Raw genomic sequence first — 22,995 nt, 5'->3', positions numbered from 1 at the left:
CAAAGCAGAGAGGCCTCGGAATTGAGGAGCACCATCCTGGCTCCAGCAGGAGGGTTGCATGTCCCCCAAGAGAATGCGATGGCAGATTGCCGAGCAGCGTGGGAAAAGCTGTGGCTGCAGGTGTCCAGGTGGAGGGATGTAAGAGGGGCCCAGGACAGTCCTCGGACAAAGACTCAGCAAGACACAGGGACAGCTACATAGCACCGGAATGGCAGTGGGGCAGAGGACGCCAAGGGAGTGAGGCCCAGGATGGAGAAGACGGCGGTGCCATTAACAGGAAGAGGGGCTTTTCTGCCTCCCTTGGTCTGTGTGAAGAGCCATGCCAGAGGGCCAGGGTCCCACAGACCTCGCTGGTACTACAGCCCTGCTCGGGGCTGGGGAATGAGGCTCCAAGGCTCCAAGTTTTGGCTGGCCAGTATCCCGAGAGAATAAACATGCAGGCCATAAGCATGGTCATGCACTGGGGGACCCGGCTGGGAGAGGGACAGGAAGCACGGGCCCAGAGTAGAGAAGGCATGGTGTGAGGCAACAAGCCCAGCAGAAGGATGCTGAGGGAGGAGGAGGCCAGGGTGGAAGTCCAAGCAGGAAACGGAAAACGAATGTCTGCAGAGGGAACATGAGGAACCTTACTAGGAGGCCTGTGGGCATGAGGACCTAGGAAAGGTCTTCTGATGGTGGCGGATGGGCCCAGATCCACTTTGGAGGCGGCGGGATAGCAAGGGCCTGGAAACCAGGGAAAAGGTTATGGTGGGAGACCTCCTTTAGGGGGAGAGATGGAGTAGGCTGAAGATGTCAAATTCTTCTTCTCCTTCCGAGGGGAGACAGCAGGGGCCCAAGAGACAGGTGTGGGGTCAAGCAGTCCAGCCCACTTCCCCAGGCAGGTGCTAATTTTCATTAGCCACCACAACGTCCTCATGAGATTTCTCCTCCCCAGGAAGGCCCACCAGCCTGAACAAAAACTCTGCAGCCTCAGCAATGCTGAGAAGGAACCCCAACAGGCTGGAGGCAGTATTAATTATGCCTACTCGGCTCACTCTCTGCTTTTGTTAGTCCACAGCCTACCTGCTTCTGAGAAGAGTCGGGCCAACCCCCCTGCCCTGGCGCCTGGCCCCACGCTCCCCCCAAGTCTCAGGCTTCTTCTTCTAAGGCCCTGCAGCCCGGCCCAAGACAGAATCGGCTGACCAGCTGAGAACGGGTTGTACTTGGAGGTTAGATGGGGAGGAGAAGGGAGGCTCCTCAGAGAGCCTGATAAGGGCAACCCAGAGAACTGGACAGGGGCCAGAGCCAAGAAATTGGGACATGGAAGTCCTGTAGGAGTGGGAGGCAGAGTGAGGGCTCCTCTGGGATGGCCTGTGGGCTGCTTGGACGGGCCCCTAGGCAATGGGGACACGTGTTATAGTGGGCTGCCTCTGAGTCCCACTTGTTTTCATTTACTCAGATAAAATGAACTTGCTGTAGAGAAAAGCAAAGGATTGTGTTATGTATCTAAAAAAAAGCACAATCTGTTCTATGGATTCATTGGCAAACAGAAATGGACCAAGTGGAACAAATATTCTTTGGACTTCTTTTGTCTCTCAAACAAGGTAATTCCATTAATTTCATCTACAAGGCAAAGAGAGATGATAGAAACTTATTCAGAAATGAGAAATTCTGGGGCAGTTTGGTGGCTTGGTAGGTTGAAAGAGAGCCAGGCTTAGAGACAGGAGGTCCTGGGTTCCAATCTGACCTCAGACATTTTCTAGCAAGTCACTCAGCCCCCACTGCCTAGCTCTTACTGCTCTTCTGCCTTGGAACTGACTCTACTGACTCTAAGACAGAAGGTGAGGCTTAAAAAACAAAACAAACAAACAAATGAGGAATTCCAACTGATGGCAGCTGAAATGCCAGATGGGGACCACCTAAAAATCAGAGTAGCGAGGTGTGGAAATGCCTTCCACCATGTTGAAGGCCACAGACAACACTGGCATTCAATGAAGCAAGGCCCTGGCTTAGCCAAGGAGCACACAGATACAAAATCCACTCAGTCCCCAGACGCATCTTCCTGAGCTCAAATCTGGCCTCAGACACTTCCTAGTTGTGACTCTGGGCAAGTCATTGAACCTTGTTGGTCTCAGTTTCCTCATCTATAAAATGAGCTAGAGAAGGAAATGGCAAACCACTCCAGTGTCTCTGCCAAGGAACCCCCAAATGGGGTCACCAAGAGTCAGACATAACTGAAAATGACTGAACAACAAAAAAGGAGTGCAAAGCCAAGGGAGATGTTGGCCAAAGACTGGGAAATTCTAGGCAGGCTTCCAGAGGCTTTAGAACGGGAGGGAAGGAACTCCAGGTGCCTGGGAAAGCCTGTGCTGTACAGACAGAGGAGATGGAATGTGATTGGGTTCCTGGGAGCAACCTGGGTTTTTCAGTGGCATGGAGTTTGCTGAAGAGAGTTCTGTGAAACTGCATTGGAAGCAATCTGGGAAGGGTCTCACATGATGGACTAAGGAATTATCCTGAATTCAAATCACTAGATATTTAGTAAGCACCTCCTATGTGCCAAGGATCACTCTGGGGGTACAAGCCAGAAAAGAAAGACAGTCCCTGCCTTCAAGGAGCTTACAATGGAATAGAGGAAAAAATCTTACTCCCATAAAGAAAAGCTTCAGGGGAAGTTTACTGCTGCCCCCTCCGGCCCTCTAATTGGAGGGGAGAGGAGGAGGAAGATGGGGGGGGGGATGAAGACGAGGCCTCAAGTGAAGATGCTTTGGAAGTCACTGAAAGCTTTAGGCATGGGGATGATGTAGAGCAGGGGTCCCAAACTTTTTACACAGGGGGCCAGTTCACTGTCCCTTAGACCATTGGAGGGCCAGACTACAAAAAAAACTATGAGCAAATCTGTATAGTGCTGTCTGGGATAGTGGAGGCTGCAGCGCTGGCTGGGATGGGCCTGTCCCACCTTGCACAGGCCTATCACCGCCACCACTATACCGGGCAGCAGTAGACACAGTGCAGAATCCCCTCCCCCAGATCGCCGCTCACCATGCTGACGTCTTCCATGGTGCAGCCACATAATCCTTTGCACGGCACCTCGTACTCCTTCAGTTACTCTCAGAACAAGGCGCCATGCAAAGGATGATGTCACTGGAAGCAGTGCTGTACATGAGCGATGCCACCTACGGACCTCCTCTCACTGACCACCAGTGAAGGAGGTGCCCCTTTCAGAAGTGTGGTGGGGAGGGCCGCATGTGGCCTGCGGGCCGTAGTTTGGGGACCTCTGATAGAGGACGAGGGGGAAGGCAAGGAGACCGATGAGTCACAGTGAACTTGTCCTGCCAATGCCTGGAACCTTGCAGCTTTGGAACCCTCTCCCTGTGTCACTCTAGGCAGGTCGGAGCAGGCCACGCCTGATGCCTCAGAAACCGAACCTGTAAGCCAGCTCCTGGGCAGTTTTAGCATTTCTGGAATTACAAAGGCTGCTGGAGTTGCAAAGGCTACTCCTTACAACCAATCTTTGATACTCGGCAGCTAGCCTTCAGGCCGGGGCTCAGCCCCCCTGCATACTGGTTGGCATCTCCAACTCAACATGCCCCCAAAGGACCCCACTACCTTGCCACCAACATTCTTTGAGGCCCCCAGACTCAGGAGCTCCCATGAACCTGGCATCTCGGGACAGATCTGTGTATCAGCTCCAACTTCTCTCCTGAACTCCAGGCCTATTGAACTTGTCCAGCTGGACGCCCCACATGCTTCTCAACAATCGACGTGTCCCAAACCCCATTCACTCCCCTGTTCTCCTCTTCTGAACTTCCTTACTTCTGTCATGGACGCCATCATTCTTCCAAGCGGCCACACTCACAATACAGGGCATCTTCAGCTCCCACTCTCATCCCCCACATGTGGAATCGGTCACCAGGCTTTCCCAGGTACTCGGAGTTAATTTGGGGGCCTTTCTGCTGCTTAGGATTTCCTATTGATCCTGCATATGGCTTGTTCTGTATATATTCCGTTGCATGTCCCCCCATTAGACTAAGCTCTGAGACGGGAGCTAGGTGTTCAGCACAGTGCCTGGGAACAAGGACTAATAAATGATGATGGATTGACTGACTGAAGTAAGTGGGGAGGTATAAAATTCAAAGGGGGTCACCTCCACTGGGCTAACTGTGAAGGAGAACTAAGAAGACTTCCTGAAGGAAGTAGCATTTGCCCAGAACCGTGATGAATGAGCAAGACTTTATTAGGAGAGGTGACAGGAGACGGCATTCCAGGCAGAGGGCACAGAACAGCCAAAAAGCTGGATGATGAAGAATGGCAGGAGTTCAGCTCAGCTGGACTGAAGGGGGCTCCTAGGAAGTGAGACAAAGCCTGCCCTGCCCTTTGGGGTTAGACCTCGATGTTGTGCTAAGGACTGCTCTGTAAGCCATGCATGATTTCTGAGCAAGGGAGTGATGGGATCAGATGGCTGTCTCAGGGCCATGAGACTGGGAGTAGGGCAAAATAGAGGACAGAAGGGGAGGAAGTGGGCCTTGGCCAATGTGGTGGCCCTGACAATGGAGAACAAGCAAGGTTCCAAAGGGCCCACCCAGGGGCAGAGGGAGAGGAGGCAATCAAAGATGCCCTCAGGGTCTGGGACCCCAGAAATGAGGAGGAAGCCTGGCCTTGGAGGAGAGCTGATCCCCAGGGGTGGGCTGGTCCATTTTGCTTCCAGGGCAGAGGTGGGAAGGAAAAGCCCAATGCCATTTTCTTGGACCCCAACGGGGAGGCCCCTAAGTTAGACTTTCCTGATCTGTCTCAGTCTACCAAGTAACCTCAATTTCTTTTCCTAAAAGCTGTCGTCTTCATCATGTCAATCCATTCACTTCCTAGAGAAGTTTAGGATGAAAACTTGAGTGTGTAAGAAGCAAAGCAGGTGGTTCCAGGAAGTTTTGCCATCTCTTCGAAGAAGCCCCCCAAACATGAGCATGCCGGCCAGAGCCGGTCATAGAGACCCCAGCCGGAGACAGGCAAGCAGACCAGTGCTTCCCAAGAAGAGGCCTGACACCGTCCTACTCACCCTCTACCGACCTCAGAACTCCTGGCTAAATGTGGAAAGAAGGGGCTCCAAAGACATTTTTAACTTTTAAACTTGTGAAAAAAGCAAAGCTTTAAATGTAATTTTTTCCTCAAAAACAAAACAAAACCCAACAGATCGGCTGAGCAGAGGGGAAAAGAAACCCCCGCCGCCAGCCAGAATTCCAAGTGTAGCAAAGGCAAATGCTTCTGGGAAATGGCGCCATAGATTCACATCAGGCTACACTGCCTTTTCTTACCCCTTGGACTTTGGCGATGCTGGGGCCACCCACTGCCCTCATTTCTCCTCCCCACAGAAAAGAACGGAGCCCGGGGAATACAGGACAGCTGGCGTCCACTAGCCCGCTCTCCCAGGGCCTTCCTTGCCTTTCAGGGACGAGAGCCCGAGTCCTTTGGAAAAATAGGAAAAGGGGCTGCTGGGGAGAAGGCGGCTCCCGTCCAGTTTTGCAGGCCTGTTCCTTTGGCTGAAACGGGCCCCAGCATGGCCCTGAATGGCAAGGGCTGGACATCCAATCAGGTCTCCCCGGGCCCAGCTCCAGCTCCTCAGAAGGCAGATGGGAACAATGGGCAGGCTGCAGCCTGGTTTTAACCCCGGCTCTCCCAGGGCCCGGGTGACTGTGGGCAAGTCATTAATCCGGGGCCCGGGGCCTTAGCCTGGGCCACACCTCCAGGCTGGAGCCCCCGTGGCGGGGCAGCAGCACTCACCTGCGAGCTCTTGCCGCACTTGGCGTCTCCGGCCACAATGACCACCTGGCTCTGGAGCAGGCTCTCCATGAAGGGATACTTGTCCTTCCACACGGCCAGGCCTTCCCTCTCCTTCAGAAGCTTGTAGTAGCGGGAGGAGTAGGGCAGCCCGTCGAAGGGGTTGATCTCCAGGTCCTCGCAGGCCAGGGCGCCCTCATCGTCGGCGTCGCTCGAGTCCAGGGAGTCTGGGAAGTAGCGCTTCTCGCAGGGCAGCCCCGGCCCGCAGTCCAGCTCTGGCTCCTGAAGCATCCTCGGGCGGGGGGCCCTCAGCCCCGCAGGCCAGGCGGGCCCTGGGAGGCTGGGCAGGGCTGGGGGCGCATGGCGTCTCAGGGGGCCGCTGCCCCCGCCATGGGGCCGTCACTTCAGAGCCCCAGGCAGCTCTTCATTGGCCGGGCTGGGCGGGAGGGCCGGGCCAGCCCCGACTGGGCCCACAGGGAGTCAGGGGCCGGAGGGCTGTGCTCATGGGCCGGGCCCTCCCGGGCTGACCTCTAGCACGCACTGGGCAGGGGACCTGGGGTAAAAGAAAGCCCCAGGGGGCCAGAGTTGTGAATGGTCGGCTGGTCACGTGGCCCCTAATCCCCAAACAAAGGAGGCGGCTGGGGCCCAGGGATGGGGAGGGGCTGAGGGGGGGTCTCCCGGGTCAGGGAGGAGGGGGGAGGGAGGAGGCAGGCCAGGGCGGTCCCCTCCCCCAGTGTGACAGGCACCACCTACCTCTGAGGACGCCAGTGGGGGCCTTCTTCCCCCCAACACCGATCCGCTGGAACCTGCTGGTGCTCACAGCCTGGCCTGAAACCCAAGGCACACAGTGAGGGCCTGGCCTGGAGGCTGCCCTTCCAGGGAGGAGCTGGCTCTGGCTGCGGCCCCCACACGAGGCCGAGGCCGGGCCAGTCCTGCCCTTATCAGGATTTGGCTCAGCTGGCCAAAGGGGAGGAGACCGGAAGGTGTGGCCCTCCTGTCCCTGGGCCTCTCTCCACAAATCCCCAGAAACCAGAGGGGGCAGCCCCAGGGCCAGGCAGGCCAACGGAGAGGTTCCTTCCTCTGGGGCCCCAAACCTGGACCCCTTCCCCAGCATTCCACAACACAGGCTCCATTCTCTCTTTGGCCCCAGCATCCCTTCCCTTTCCCTCCTTAGCTCTAGGCTCCTTCTCTGGCCCCTCTGGGAAGAATCTTTCCTGGACCTTGGTGCCCCCTCGGGGTATCATTCTCCAGCCCTTCCTCCTCCTAAGGACCCTTCACTGAGCTCTTGCCAGGCAAGCCCCAAATCCCAGGCCTGGCCTTGACTGACTCTCCTGGGTCCAGGCCCCGAGGAGGGCACCTCCCGGCCTCCCCAGTCTAGGCCCAAGGCTCTGATGAACTCCTAACAAGTGGTCCATGATGTTCCATGAGGGAAGTGTCTGGGTGTCAGTGTAGACCTCATCTAACAAGCGTGTGGAGACTCAGAGGCCCCACTATGTACCTTTCCTGCTGCCCAACCTGGAATCCGGATTGTCCTGAGATTCTGCCTGGCCAGGAATGGATACGGTGGAGCTTTGAGGAGTCTTACTCAATTTACTGGAGAGGCTCTCTAATGACCTTCCAGTGGCCCTCACCCCTGCTTCTCTTTGTCCTCCGGTAGCCCCCCACATTCTTGACCCCTCTCTGCTGTCTACTCTCCCATGGCTGGCTTTTCTCGGGTTCTCCTCCTGCCAGAATTCTTTCCTGGGTTGTTCACCATATCCTGCTCTTCTCTGTGGATATAGAGTGAGACATGATCCCTGCATCCACTCAGTGAGCCTCTCTCCCCCACAGGCCCAATTATCAAGGCCATGTCTCTAACTAGATCTGCACATCAAGCCCTGGTCCTTCCTGAGCTCTAGCCAGCTGTCAACAAGCATTGATGGGCATTGATGGGTTCTAGGCATTGTGCTAAGTGCTCGGATATGAAGAGAGGCAAAAAACAGCCCTTGTCCTCAAGGAACCTTCTGCCGAAGGAAGGAGACAGTCTACAGACAGGGGGGTACATGAGATACAGAGTAGGGGGAGGTATGGTTGAAGGCTCTAGATAACCTCGAGGATCCTTGAGAAAGGCCTACCAGAAGAGATGGTTCTTGAGCTGGATCCTGAAGGAGCTCCAGTCCATTAGCTGCTTCCCATGGGAGGCCCCATAGGTACCCCAAACTCACTACATTCCATTTAGGAATCATTCTCTTTCCCTCCAAGCCCTCCTCTCTTCCCAACGTTCCTATTTCTGTCCAGGGAGCCATCCTCCTCCCAGCATCTAAGTTCTACAGCCTTGGAGTTGTCCCTGATGCTTTCCTTCTCCATGCTTGATTAGCTACCTTGCCAACTCCATTTGCTTGATATCTCCCTCATTTCCTCTCTCCCCTCCCAGAGCCTCTACCCTGGTTCAGGCCCTCTTCCCTTCTCGCTTTTCCTACTGCAATAGCTCCTTAATTGGTCTTCTGGCATCAACCTCAATCTCTCCTCTCCAAACCACAATGCTGCCAAAATGATTATTCCTTCTGAGCTTTGGCACAAAGTTGACTATCCCTTGGATTAAACCACACTAGCAACCCCCCACTTTTCTGCGAGGCACTTCAAGCCTCTCCCACTCTGGCTCTCGGTCGCCTTTCCACACTTATTTTGCAAAACTTTCCTCTGTCCTAAGCAGATAGGCTGACTTTGTGTTCCTGATACATAACATTTCATCTCCACCTGTGGCTTAGAGCCATTGGTGATCTTTCAGAGCCTCTAGACCAACCTGCCATTTTTAGCGGAAGGGTGGAGGCTTTGAGAAATTGCAGTCACTTGCTTTAGTCTGACCTTTATCCCTTGCATCAGGGTGCTCTTCTTTGTCTCCTCTACCTTGGAAAAATTCCCAGCTTCTTCCGTGTCTGCTATTTCAAACCAGGGAGGCAATTTTCCTTCTAATAATTCTAGAAATAAAATTTCACAGCCTCTGCTAACCCCAGAATAAAAGAAGGAAAGATTTCAAAGGGCACTAAAAGCATTAGGAAGGTCTTGGAAAGGTCTTCAGCTATGTAGTTCTCTTGCATTTTTCTCATTGGCCTGAAGATGCCTCTTTCATATTTTCCTCTTCATTTTCAATTCAGCTCAAAAACTCTTACTGAAGGGAGCAGCCAGGTGGCTCAGTGGCTAGAGCTATACCTGGAATTTGGAGGCCCTAGGTTCAAATCTGACCTCAGATACTTCCTGGCTATGTGATCCTGGGCAAGACACTGAACTCCAATTGCCTAGCTCTTACCACCTTCTTCTGCTTTAGAATTGATACCTAGTATTGATTCTAAGATACAAAGTAAGGGGTTACAAAAATCCCCAAATTCTTGTTGAATATCAGTAAGAGAGTTTTTGTGGAGAACACTTTCCCATTAAACAGCCCTTGCATCTGATACATTCTTCTTCTTTCTCATTTCCACTTCTCCATCAGAAATCAGAGATCTCTGCTTTGGGAAGGCCTGCTACCTCCTGGATACACTGCCTGTTCTACCCCAATGCACCCTCAACTGGCTGCTGCTGGCTGCGGCTTCTTCTCTGCTACAATCTGGCATGCTTTGAATGGCTCCTGGGCTCTGGTGCCTTGGCAGCTTGCTCATCTTTCTCCCTGGGCCTACCCCTAGTTCTCAGGGTTGCTCTTGGCTCTGTTTGGTCAGTCTCATTGACTGGACATTCCTGAGAACAGCCTGCTTTAGGCAGCTCTCTGCTGCCCTCTGATGACTTTGATCTTTGCTCACTTCTGTGGTCTCAGTATGCCTTGGCTTCCACGTTGCTGAGGCCATTTTCCTGCCTTCTCTCTCTCCTTCCAGTGGATCCCCTGGAACCCCATCCACCCTGAACTGCTTTCTCCTTTATTCATCATCTTCTTGTGCTCATGGACCCCTGGCCCTCTCCAGACTGCATTCCAGACTACCCTCTCTGATTCTGATTGTTTCTTTTATGGGGCCAAAGAGGATAAGCATAATCCATGGCTTGGTCTCTGCGGTGTCTTCCAGATCCTGCCTCTGCTGGATTTTCCCTATTTAATACCTGATTTCAGGGCAAAAAGAAAGTCGAATGCAAACAACCAAAGACATAGAAGACAATGACTGAAGAGGAGGAAGGAAACCTTAGAGAAAAGAAATGTAGGGATTTAAAGAGTTTTTAAAAATGTTCTACATTCTTCTTAAGGGACGTTCTCACGGGATGTTGCCAGACAGAATTTAGAAAGCCCTGCTGAAAATTAGAGTCCCTGGCAAGAAACTGGACAACTAGAGGGAATAACATTCCTGTTCTCCATTGAAAGGAAGGGTTCAGAAGTGATAGGAAAGGTTAGAAAGTGAATTGTTGGCCCAGAGAGACAGATACTAGCCATGCAAGTCTGGTTTTTGACTGTAGGTTAAAACCTAGGCATGAATGGTCAGGAATGCAGTGTACTTAATAAGGAACACTGGGAATATTTCTGCAAATCTGAGCAAAGAGGCTTTTAACTTGCAAAGAAGGAAAGAGAACCATGACACTAAGTCCAAAGAAGGGAGCTGCAGTGCATGAAAAAAAAAAGACCATTAGAAGAGACACCCAAAAATTCACTGAAGAAAAAGGAAATACACAAAAGGAGCAGGTGGTACAAATGGAGGTTCTTAGATATTTATGTTCAAAGGCACAAGATGAACTAAGGGTCCTGGACAAGGAAGCAGTCACTGAGATCTGGTGGGATAGAGCTCCTGAGAGCGAGAAGGTGGATAGGTTAGTTAATACCATATATTTTGTGGGTGTTGTAAATTTGTGAAACAGATAAGTTATTTTGGGAAGTTTTTTAATGAATGAAATTGAGTCTGAAAATTATGTCAATGATATAATTACTATTTCTGAAATAATAAAGATCTAGCTTGATTAAAAATATTCCCATATTCATGTATGGAAATATTGGAAGAGAAGGTGCCACCTGGTAGAGCACACTTGGGTGAAGACTCCAGTGTTTTTGTCACTGGACAATGCCACTGACCATCTGAACAGAAGGAGGAAACAGATAAGGCATTTGGGAAAGAGATCACAAAGAGCCAGGTGAGGCCAGAACAACTACAATTTTACAGTGTCCAAAAAGGATTCAAAGAGTAAGAGTTTACCCAGATTTCCTCAAAGTACAAGATGGGGAAGGTGAACCTAGATTACAGGTCATTGTTAAACCAGGTGGGGGTTTAATGGACTTCAAGCTCAATGTGTCAATTGAGGACAGAACAAGCCAAGAAGTTAAGGGATTTCAATAAGTCTGAAAAATTGGGCTTGAGACGCCGTATTTCCAGATTGGAAGGTATTATCATCCTCATCGCCCTCTACCTTGTGGGAGTATTACAAGGATCCAAAGGGTTTGGCCATTTCCAGAGATGCTCTTTGGGATTTGGGGGCCTCAACTCATGTTTTTAAAGAAGTCTACTGTCTTTAATGAAGTAGAACATTGTTTTCAAACAAGACTCCAAGCCGTGGCACCACACTTATAAACAGTAAACTTTGTTTTTTTAAGCAGTGACAGAAACAGTAGCACCAACAGATCCTGAAAAGGTCTCAGTCCTACGTGGCAAAGACAGACTGAATGAGGTAAAAAAAGGCAGAGGATGCTCTGAATCACACAGTTGTATACCAGCTCTAAACACTAACTGAACTGTCAAAATCAGAAATCTTTGTCTAATAGCCAACAAATGGACCCATTACAGGAAGACCCTGCATGCTTACCACATTTACAGATGGGCCAAAGTCAGAAGGGGTGGCTAACCTCAGAGACTGAAGATCTCCAAAGATTTGGGCAGGCAGGGACTCAAGGCTAACAAAAGCTAATTTAACTGGGGAAAATGTAGTTTTACAACTGGATTCAACAACCAACTTCCTGAGGCTAAGCTAGGGAAGCAGGGCTATACTATCTGTGAAAGTTCTGGAAGTTTTTGAGCTGGACTGCAAACTCCAATTGAACTTCCAAATGAATCTTCTTAAAGCACAAGGCAGAGCTCGTCACTCTGCTGCAGAAACTTCACTGGCTCCCCACAGCCATTAGGACAACCATTCTGAACCTTTGTGTAGCATTGCCTCCCCTTGCAGTCTGGTGAAACCTATGGACCTCTTCTCAAAAAAAAAAAAATAGTTTTTAAATGTGCCAAATAAAATATGCAGGATTACAAAGACATATACATACTTGGCATGTGCCAGGGAACCAATTTCAATTAAAAAACAACTTCTGAACTCCTGCTTTAGAAAAAAATACACACTTTGGCTTGGCATCTAAAGAAAGCCTTTAAGAATCTGGACCTAGTCTCTCTTTGCATTGCAGAATGTCCATGATTTCCCTTCATGCTTTCTTTCTTGCTCTTCTCTGAATTCCGCATTGCTCTTCCCCCCTTGGTGCCTTTAGGTGACCTCTCTCCTGGGCCAATAATTCTCTCATTCTCTAGATTCTTCCTTTCCCCAGCCTCTCACCCCCACCCCAGCATTCTCTCCCATTTCCTTAAATGATCATGGCTCTGGTTACATACTGAACACCCAACGATAAGCTATAAGCTCCTCAGGGCAAGGCCTGGATCATTATGTCCCAGCACCTAGCAGGATGCACTGCATATAAAAAATATTCAGTGCTTCAGGATAGTAGTACTGGATGGGGTAAATCAGCAGTGGGATGTGGCTCAGTGCCTGACACATAGTAGGTGCTTAATAAATGATCACAAGAGGGGACAGACGGCAAAAAATATCTGTAACTACTGGCCTATACAGCTGCCTCTTGATATTTAAGAGAAAGGTCTACGAAAGCTTCAAAGGCAACCACGATGACAAAATGAGAAAGGAACAGGCGGATTCTCACAATTACAACCTATTTCTTCAGTCATAATTGACTAAAAGGTTTAGCCATGCTGCTACTTATTACTTGCATATACACATATATCTTAATAACTTGACTTCACAGAGCAAAATTCAGTCATAGTTTCTTTTCCAAAAGGTGTTCTCTTGCATATATTTAGGTCATATTAAATTCCTCCGCAGAAGCAAGCCTAAAGATAACTTTGTTCAACAGCATTCTGACCCCCTGAATCGACTAAGGCACAAAATGGAGGCGCGTGCCCATTGAGAGCTCACCACTACCACGAATGATGCCCCATGGAAGAAGGTTTCCTACGGATGGTGAGGCCTTTCGGATGTTCCTGTTTGCTGATAGTACAGTGTTTACTGTACCACGCCCCAGAATATCACAGGCCCACCTCAGTGAGACCAGGACTAAGGACAGAGCCAAAGGGTCGAGGTTATTGCCCAGAGAGTGATGGCACTCGGTGGGGTCTCACTAAGTCAATCAATACATATGACAGAGACAGCCGCTGGAGAGGCATCGTGAGCTGAGTCCAGATGGAAATAGGAAGGGAGCTGATGGATTGATTGCATTTGGAAAATTGCCCAAAGCCTTCTGTGATTCTTCTTGTTGCTGTTCAGTCCTTTACAGTCCTGTCTGACTCTTCACAATCCCATTTGGTGTTTTCTTTGCCATTCCCTTCTCCAGATCATTTTGTAGAGGAGGAACTGTAGCAAATAGGGGTTAAATGACATGCTCAGAGCCACTCTGCTAGTATGTGTCTGAGGCCTCATTTGAACTCAAATCTTGCTGACTCCAGGCCCAGCACTCTATACATGGCATCACCTCGCAGCCTCTATTCTACAAGAAGAGAATACCAGCTGCTGAGGAAATAAAATGGGGGTCACCCACAGGGCATCAGTGAGGTAATTAGCTCATGTTAGGGGGCTAGAGCATATTATCAGCAATCATTTGTGTGGAAAACCAGAGTAGAAGATACCATGACCAGGATGGATGACTAGGACCAGAGAGAAGCTGGCCACATGGCAAAGGTCCAGCTTGAGGGCTGGCACGCTAGGCACAGTGTTCCAAGATCCCAAGGATGGGTGACTGACTCAAGTAAGCCTTGCACGGGATGAGAAAGCACAAAAGGGTGCCCACTGGGATGACATCATGGATCCGGTGTAATTCTGAAGTCTTTCTTTATTGGAGGAATCCCTGGATTCTAGGACTTGGAAAGCTTCGAAAACATTGGCCAATCAAAGTGTATTCTGTGCACCCTAAATCCTATACAAGAGATGCTAAGCAACATCTCCACAAAGGTCTACTCTGAATACCTGAATTTGCTGTGGGGAAACCTAACTGAATTACATAAAGCAACCAAATTACACAACTATTCATGATTAATTCTCATTCTAGATGGGCAGCTAGGGAACAGTGCATAATTAATACGCAGCATCAAAACCCATTTTAAAAAGCTTCCTTTACTGCTAATTTTGAAAAGATTTTTTGGGTCTCCTCCTCTGTCAAGAGATTTCCCAGATGGAATCGACTGCTCAAGTATAATCATCATGTACCCCCTGGCAAAACAAGTCAGTTGGCAATTCAAGAGTTTTGTTAAGAGCTGCAAACTCTGAATAAATAAGCTGCTCACTGTTGCTCTGAATTATCTTTGTTTTTTACTGCATAACGTTCCAGTCGAAAGTTTGGTTAAAAGTTTTATTTACAGAATATGCATACATAGTAATTTGGTTTCTTCATATAGGTTAGGTAGATGTCTAAATTAACTCATGAGGGCTTATGAAAGTTCCAATCTAAACTATAAATATCTTTAATGACTCATTTAAAACCAAGACACGTATGTGGGTTCTGAATACATAAAAATGGAAATTCAAACTTTCAGCCAATAAACAAGAGAGTATCTGCTTACTTGGGGCATAATTATAATTGTAGAGACTGCATGGCTTAATGGAAAGAGGCCCTACTTTGGAGTCAGAAAGACCCGAGTTCGCATCCTGCCTCTGACACATATTAATTGCATGATTCTGGGTTTCAGGCCTTTAAAGACTCTGGTGTCTCCTACACATGACCAAATCACTGGTCCTGATTTTTTTCTTTAAGTGTTTTAGTTAACACTAAAAATAGTGTTAAACTATTATAGTTAGCTTGGAAATAATATGTTTTTCTCATTCTTGCTCCAAAATGAAGATTTGAAGACTCGGGCTGGTCTATCTCGGAGCGTCTGTCCATGGCAAGTCAAGGTCTGGCACACATTTTAAGGACATGATATTATCTGATCCTCATTTTAGCTCTATCACGGAGTCCCTCTTCAGGTCAAATAACAGAATTCTCATTTTTCAAATAAGAACACTCAGGCTCAGAAGAATTGAGTGGTTCAACTGTTGTCACAAAGCCGGTCCATTTCGTGGTTGGGGACAGACAGTGGCCAGTCCCTCCACTGCCCCAAGCAGCCTCTTGTTAGGAAAGGTTAAAAACACATCAGTGGCCTCGTATGTTCTAGAAGTTTGAGGAAGATAAACGAATAGAGATGTCTGCTAGAGTCCATGAGGCTAAATGATGAATTGCTTTCCATGTATGAATCCATCTACAAGTGTTTATTCATATTCAGTACTGCAGTGTGTTATGGGAACTATGGTCTCTGCCATTGAGTGAGGAAGATAAATACTCTTGAAATAAAAGCAAACAAAACAAGAAAGCAGAGCATATCATGAAGTTATCTAACACATTAAGACATGCTAGAGCCAGCAGAGTAACACACTGAACAAGACTGCTTCGGGAGACTCACTGCATTCGTCTGGCAGAGAATGCAACAGTAAGTCCCTTTATAGCACCCAGTTGTCTTCATTTTAAGAGTTTGTTCTTCTTTTGTGTTGGGGGGGCGCTGGTGGTTTACTACAGAGCCCTAAGGATGGGCCAGAGAGGAGACAGAGCACAGGAATATGGGGTTGGCAGGTGTTTGCTTCTATCTGCAGCAGGTTTTGGATCGTTAGCCCCATGGATACAGGGCTCTACTGGACCACTGAAATAAAGGGTAAAAACAAACTAGATTTGAGCTGGTTTTTAAATGTTCATATTTTTCCTTTTTCAACAAAAATTGTCTACTTGCTCTTCCTCAGGACATGCAAAAACCTAAGGCTGTAAGTAACAGAGTTGTGCTGAGGCTGTCATGGGGCAAGCAGCCCTCTGGGCCACGTGAGGCTCCAGGTTGCTTGCACTCTTGAATTTGGAGCTTTCTTCTGATCATCAGTTTCTTCATCTGCTTTATCTCCATCACCATCCTCTCCATCTTCACTAGCTTTGGTGAAATGTAAGACTCAGTTCTGGCAGCTATAGCAAGGCTGCTGCATCATCATTCAAGTCTCTGCTTTCAGGAACTTCAGAAATAAGAAAGAAATTGAGGGAGGAGTCTGTGAAAATTGTCCCACATCCCTAGTATTTGTTTTTCTTGAAATGTCTTCAAAGTGACATTTCCCCCTCAGTTGACCTGACACTCTATGTAACTCCTAATTTCTGCTGCATCCAAGGAGAAGGGATCTGAATCATGTCTCTGACCACATCCAAGATGGCTTTGTCAACAATGAATTTTAATAAGCATTTATTAACCATCTACTATGTGCCAGGTAATTTACCAAGCACTGGGGATATGAAAAGAGGCAAAAGATAGTCCTTGCCCTCAAGGAGCTCATAACCTAATGGAAAAGACAAAATGCAAACCAATATATACATATATGTGTGTACAAACACACAATCTATATACAGAATAAATAGGAAATATCAACAGAAGAAGACACTAGAATTAAAAGGGGTTTGGATGGCTTCCTGTAGAAGGTATGATTTTAGTTGGGTCTTAAAGGAAGTCAGGAAGGTCAGTATTCAGGGAGGAGGAGGGAGAACACTCCAGGAATGGGGAACAGAAGAGAGAATGCCCAGAGCCAAGATGGAGTTTTTTGTTCATGAAATTGCCAGGAAGTTTATCTGTTGGGTTCAAGGTGAAATTCTAATGGGAAACTCACAGATTGGCCATCATCTGAGAACTTCATTTTAATAGCTTCCAGGTACTGTAAAGTTCCTGAACCATAACATGCTAACATTAAAAAAAAAAATCAGCTAGAATTTGGGAATTCTTTAAAGTTATCCTTTTCTTTATCTTTTCCCCACTCCCCTTCAAAACTTAGCCTTCTCTTTCATTTCATTTCTTTACTTTCTCATGGGCCTATCCTCCTGAAGAGCAGGAACATATCTTTAAAAAATAGCCAGTAGTTAGAGGTCTGAAAACATGAAAGACATCAACAAGAAATGGTGGATAGGGAGGGAGTGGAAAAAGATGAAACTGGTCAAAATGCCAAGTGCAGAAAAGGCATGTCTGATAACTGGTCAGATGATGCATAATCCTCAAAGTTGTTTAGGCCTCCCTTCAAGAAAGAACACATGACTTTGTAGGAGCATCATCAACAGGACTCTTTCAAAACTTTCCAAAACATAATTAAGCAAAATGCGAATGTCCCCCCAAAACCTTCAAGCTAATTGTGCAAAGTTCTTGGAATTTGTGCCCCTGAAAGAAATCTTTGTATGCCATCTTTAAAAACAAAACAAATAAAAAACCCCTACCTCTGTTTTAGAATCAATACTGTGTGTTGGTTCCAAGGCAAAAGAACAGTTAAGGGTTAGGCAATGGGAGTTAAGTGACTTGCCTAAGGTCACACACAGCTAGGAAGTGTCTGAGGCCAGATTTGAACCCAGTTTCTCCCATCTATAGGTCTGGGTCTCTGTTTACTGAGCCCCTAGCTGGACCTTTGTATGTTATTCTTTTCTAGTCATTTTTTGGCAAGAAATGTAAAATAATCAACACAATTTGTGAACAAGTGACAAGAAGGGGAGCTGAGTTCCCTAGTACAATACTATTTGTTCTCTGAAGCATTTCTGTAGAACCTGTAGCTATGATGGGGGCTCAAGTCCCTTTTCTTGTTTAAAAAGTTACGTGACACTAGAAATGTTCTTTAAAAGTTTGCTAGAATTCACTTGTAAATTCAGCTCCTCCTTCAGTTGTTTTTCCTTTGAGAGTTTCTTTATTGCCTGTTCAGTTTCTTGTTCTTTGATGGAGGTTATTTAAATTCCCTATCTTGTATTTTCCTTATATCTTAGTTTCTATTAAGGTTGTTCATTTCCTTGACATTTGTTATGAATTCTCTATTTGCATTTTTGATATTGATATTTGAAAGCAAGTTGGCCAAGTTTATCATGGTTTACCTCATCTCTCATTATCAGAATTTGTTTTTGTATTTATTTAGGGTTTTCTCACTTGTTGCTTTTCTAATGTTTTCATATGTATGTTTGATTCAGTTTCTTTTTTCATTGCTGAAAGTGTTTAGGAGATAGACATTTCCCCCTCAGAACTGCTTTGGCTGCATTCCAAAAGCTTTGTTATGGTGTTTGTTTTTTTTAAATGAAATTATCAACTGCTTCTATAATCTGTTCTTTGACCCAATGGTTCTTTACCATTAAATTAGTCTCCAATTATGTTTGAATACTTTTTCATAGACCCTTCAACGATTATAATTTTGATTATGTTGCATTCAACAAATGTTGTGTCTACTGTTTCTCTTTTGCATTTGCTTATGAGGAAATATTCTTGCATGTAGCTAATTTTTGTAAAGGTGCCACACATAGCTGAGAAATATATGTGTGTGTGTATGTATAATACTTTCTATTACCATTCCATAATCTCTGGATAGCTTTCATATTTAGTTTTCCTGAAGTCCTATTCAAGTTTCTAACTTTTCTTGTTTATCTTTTTGTTAGATTTCTGTAGATCTCAAAGAAGCACAACATTGTGAACCTCAACTATTTATATTTATGCTTTCAATTTCTCATTGTAAGTTGACTATGTCTTTTGGAAGCAATATATTAATAGCTAACTAGCATTTATAGCACTTATATATAATAACATTTGATCCTCAGAACAACCATAAGAGGTAGGTGTTTTTATTATCCCCTTTTTAGAGATAAGGAAACTGAAGCAGACAGTTAAGTGACTTGTTCAGGTTCATGTAGCTATCTTTAACTGGATTTGAACTTAGATTTTCTTTTGACTCCAAGACCATTATTCTATGCAGTTATTTGTTGGCTGCCTCTATATATTAGGTATTGATGCAATATATTAAGTATCAACATTTTATGTGTATAGAGTCTTTAAGCATAATGTAGTTTTCATGCTTATCTCTTTTAACCATGTCTATTTTTATTGCTGCTTTGTCCGAGATCAGGATCACTAATTCTGCTCTTTTGAATTTCTTTGAAGCATATGATAAATTCTGTTCCAGCCCTTCATTTTAAAGAATTGTGAATAAATAATATTATAAGTAATAACTATTATTTGATTCTGCTTTATAATCCATTCTATTGTCTTCCATTTTATGGGTTAGTTCACACCATTCACACTCACTGCTGTGATGGTTCATTTACATCCTTAGGAGCTTTTATTCTTTTTCCTTCCATTCTCCTATTTTTAAAGGAGATGGGAAAAGAGAAAGCACTTGATCAGTACTAGTTATCTCTAACACAAGTGGTCTATTTTTAGTTCTCTGAATCTGCTTTCTTTGAAAAGAACTTCTTTCTGGTTCTTATACTTTCCTTCTTTTTCTCTATGATCAATGTTCTGAAGTTAAATTTTCTAACATACTTTTTAATCCTCCTTCCTATCACTATCTATGCACTGAAATCATTTGGTGGGATGAGAAACCAGAACTACTATGTAGTCAACTCCTAGTAGAGGAATTCCCCCTATTAGTACAGGTACACAATTTCTCCCTAATGTATTTAGACTTTCAGAGAATCTGCCTAGGCCATGGGGAAGCTAAAGGACTTATCTAGTATGTCTCTGAGGAAGCACTTGTAATCAGGTCTTCCTAATTCCAAAGCTAGCTCTCAGTGCATCATGCCACATCTACTGATTTTATTTGGAGGATCCTATTAAGTTCTTCATAGCATTTCTCTGCCTTTCCATTCTCTGAACAGATGCTGGAGCATAAGCTGTAATTATCTTCCTGATGGCCTTTATGTATATCTTTATCATGGATCGTGCACAAAGAGACCCCTCTGTTTCATGAAATGCCCCTTTTTGCTGCCTTTGGGTACCTGGCAAAGTTCTACCAAGTCCTTTGTGCATCTGTCCAAGAAGGATCTCATTTAGCTCCTAATGACTTCTGTTTTCTGCTCTTTATTAAAGCAAGATGGACATGATTCATTTCTTCCAATAACAGAGTCCCTGCACTAGGAGCTCCACTTTGAAGCACCAAGAATTAAATTCTATATGATCTGAAAATGGGGATTCTTGGCATTCTCTCCCCCTGACCCACACCAGAGAAAGGAAGGATGGACGGAGCAGAAATGGGATCTTTTTTCTATTTTTCTTTGCATCAAGGGTTGATGTGACTGAAGGCTGGATTCCGAGATGCCTAGATTCTGTGAGCTCCAATGTCCATGGAGACAGCCCTGGTCTGCGCTTGGCTCTGGCTGCCTCCAAGCCTTTCTCAGTGGCTTCAGAGAGCCTCTGCACCCTTTCACTGTTCTCCACTGTATGAGAAAAGGAAAAACCCTCCAAATTCACACCAAAGCTGAAAGAAGCTTTATTCACTTGACTTGGTTCCAGCCTACTCTCACTGCAGGGTGCTGACTGGACTTCTGAACATCTGGATGTGTCAAGTTATTGATTCGCACGCACTGATGAAGTCCTGGCTTGGCAGGGAAACCGAACCCAAAGTGAACGCCTCACCTTCAAACAAGGGAGGAGAGACCATTTGCCCACACAGAGGGATAGGCTGTCCCAGTAGTATAAGATGTGCTTAGAGTGGAACTGAAGTGGCTCTCACTTTTGATGGTTAAATGCATAAGAATAATTAGGGTAATGAGGCACTACAGTGCTTCGCCTTCTGATTTGCTAGTTCTCCAAGGAGTAAGTGGCCAATGGTGGGCCAATGGTGAAGGAGGGGAGCAAAGGGAGCCAAGGTGCTCCCTACCCTTGTACTTGTTTGCTGACTACAACACATATGACACTGTGAGTCCTGTGGAGTTCAGCGTGACCCTGGACAAGTCACTTACCCACCCTCCCCCACTGCAGAGGGAAATGCAAGGCAATCCATAGGACTTGGGGGTGCAGGAAGCTCTTCAGGGTGGAGTGGGGGGAGGGTCTGGCTTCTGGGTCTATGACATCACAGTAGAAGGTCACAGACTTCACTGGGAGCCCAGAGGAAGCCCAGAGGCCATCTCCATCAGGTCTGTCCTAACAAGAATTCCCACATTCCCCACATACCAGCCTGGACTGGAAGCCCCAGGGGTGGGGGCAGTCCCTCTGCCTCTAGAGTTGGCCCATTTTACTCTGAGACAATCCCAATGACTAGGAATCTTTCTGGTTAGGTCAGGGGGTTTCACTTTGCTTTTCTGAATTCCTCCCCATGGCGCCTAAACCTAATCTTGCCAAAGCCTCTAAAGAGAGCCAAGCCCCTAAAGGACCACCCCCACCCTTCAGGCCAAACACTTTCCATTTCCTTGACTTTTCTCACAGAAAGGTTTCTTCATCAGCCCTGGTGGTTAGGGCTCTGCTTTCTGGGTTTGCTCATCATTCTATGGACTCCGACTTAACCTACAAAGCTGCTGGTCCCAAACTCCAGAAGTGTTCCACCTCCAGATTCTCCAGCTGCTACCAGCCAACAACCTCTCCTCAAGTCTGCTCCATCCTGTCATGCCTCCTCTCCTTTACTCAAGGAGTTTGGTGCCAGGCTCTCCCCGAAAGCCCCTGCCCTCTCCATTTCTCCTTCAATCTTGTGACTTACTCCTTCAGTCTCACCAGAAGCTCCCATCACTCCCATCACCCCCTAACTCCTCCTAAAAGGATTCTGTCCTTGCCATCATCCTTCTGGCCTCTCGCATCTGGAGGTCATTCTTCCTGCTCTGATTTCACTTTCCTTCCTTTCTAATCTTGACCTTATCAGCAGCTAGACCCTACTTCTGGATCCCTTCTCCATCACTACTCATCCCTTGATGAACCTCAGCAACTCTGGATTGCTGCCACCATCTGCCCCCAGGGATGTTGTGGGTTCCCCACCTCACTCTGCCCAGAAGCTAGGCCAAACTTCCAGACCCTTTCTCTCTCTCCTCTGCCTCTTCTGAGGATTCCACTTCCTCCCTTACTGAGGCAATTAAAGCCATTTGAGGTGAATACCCTCTCTTGCTCTTCTCACCTCAAAATCCACTGGCAAGATCCTCTCCGGTCTGCTCTTTCCCTAGTCTGATCCTTGCCAAGGACAGTCCACTATGTACCTGGAGCCTTTCCCTTCCCCTGGCCCCTCTGGTCATTCCCTTCTTTATTTTTAATCACTCTCTACCAGTTTCTTCTTGATTACCTAAAATCCCAGGCCTCCACCATCCTTAAAAAACACCCCCTGGCCCCTACCTATCTTCTCAAGCTATCATGCTATACCATTCACTCTTCTTTTCAGCTGAATTCCCAGAAAAAGCTGTCTGCGTTTATTGATTCCACTTGCTTCCTTTCAACCATTCTCCAACCCTTTGCATTATGGCTTTGGGCATCATCCCTTAACAGAAAGTGCTGTCTTTAAAGTGGCTACCAACCTCATAATTGCTACATGTGATGGTCTTCTCTCAACCTACTGGCTGCAAAAAGTTCTAGAAAGTCTTTTCACTCTGGGCTTTTGTGAAATTTCTTTCTCCTAGGTTTCCTCCTGTCCTCAATAACATCCCCTAACTGGGGGTATTTCCTAAACACACACAAATGCTAGGGTTGGAAAGACCTGAGTTCAAATTCAGTCACAGACACTTGTTAGTTCTGTGGCTGAGAAACCTCAAGAGCAAGGTCCATCATCCAGGACCTGTGTAAGCATGCCATTATGAAGCTAGAATACAATAACTGATGAATTTCTCCAAGTAACCAAATTTCACCATGATCTTCCCACAAGCCCTTATGATTGATATTACTGAACTCCTTGGCCAGGTTGATGAACCATGCTGTGGACAGACTCCCAGTATTTCTCCTGGAGTTGGAGGTACCCCTAAATTCTGAAGATCCTCTCTGGCAAGAGAAGGAACCAGGCCCTGAGGTCCTTTCTGAGCTGAGCTGAGCTGCCAAGCACTCAAAACTCTATTGCAGGCAGTGCAACAATGATGAATTGACCAGCTGTCGAAATGCCAAACACATTTGCTTGAAAGACTCTTTTAGGGAGAACTCCCACAAGACCAGCGCTTGCATGGAGAGCAGAGGAAGGGATACAAAGATACTTTCCAGGTTTCTTAGAAGAACTCTGGTCCTGATTGTGAGGCATGGGAGATATGAACCCAGGCAAGTCCGTGTCAAAGGCAGCCCTGTGCTCTAC

The 22,995-nt window shown here is 46.8% G+C and overlaps 1 protein-coding gene across 1 annotated transcript in view; it reads right to left on the bottom strand.

The window, feature by feature from the left end:
- Window positions 1-22,995, bottom strand: part of DHX32 (DEAH-box helicase 32 (putative)) — a 51,404-nt gene that overhangs the window by 21,977 nt on the left and 6,432 nt on the right. Inside the window, exons 2-3 of the mRNA XM_001367677.4 lie at window positions 6,505-6,579; window positions 5,755-6,304 (exon numbers count right to left, since the gene is read on the bottom strand). Coding sequence (XP_001367714.1) covers window positions 5,755-6,042 — 288 coding nt within the window. The 5' untranslated portion in view covers window positions 6,043-6,304; window positions 6,505-6,579. The remainder of the gene's footprint in view (window positions 1-5,754; window positions 6,305-6,504; window positions 6,580-22,995) is intronic.

Source organism: Monodelphis domestica, chromosome 1 (genome assembly GCF_027887165.1).
Source record: "Monodelphis domestica isolate mMonDom1 chromosome 1, mMonDom1.pri, whole genome shotgun sequence".
Taxonomy (NCBI): domain Eukaryota; kingdom Metazoa; phylum Chordata; class Mammalia; order Didelphimorphia; family Didelphidae; genus Monodelphis; species Monodelphis domestica.
Note: the sequence above shows the minus strand (reverse complement) of the source record. Positions and strands in the feature narration are given on the sequence as shown.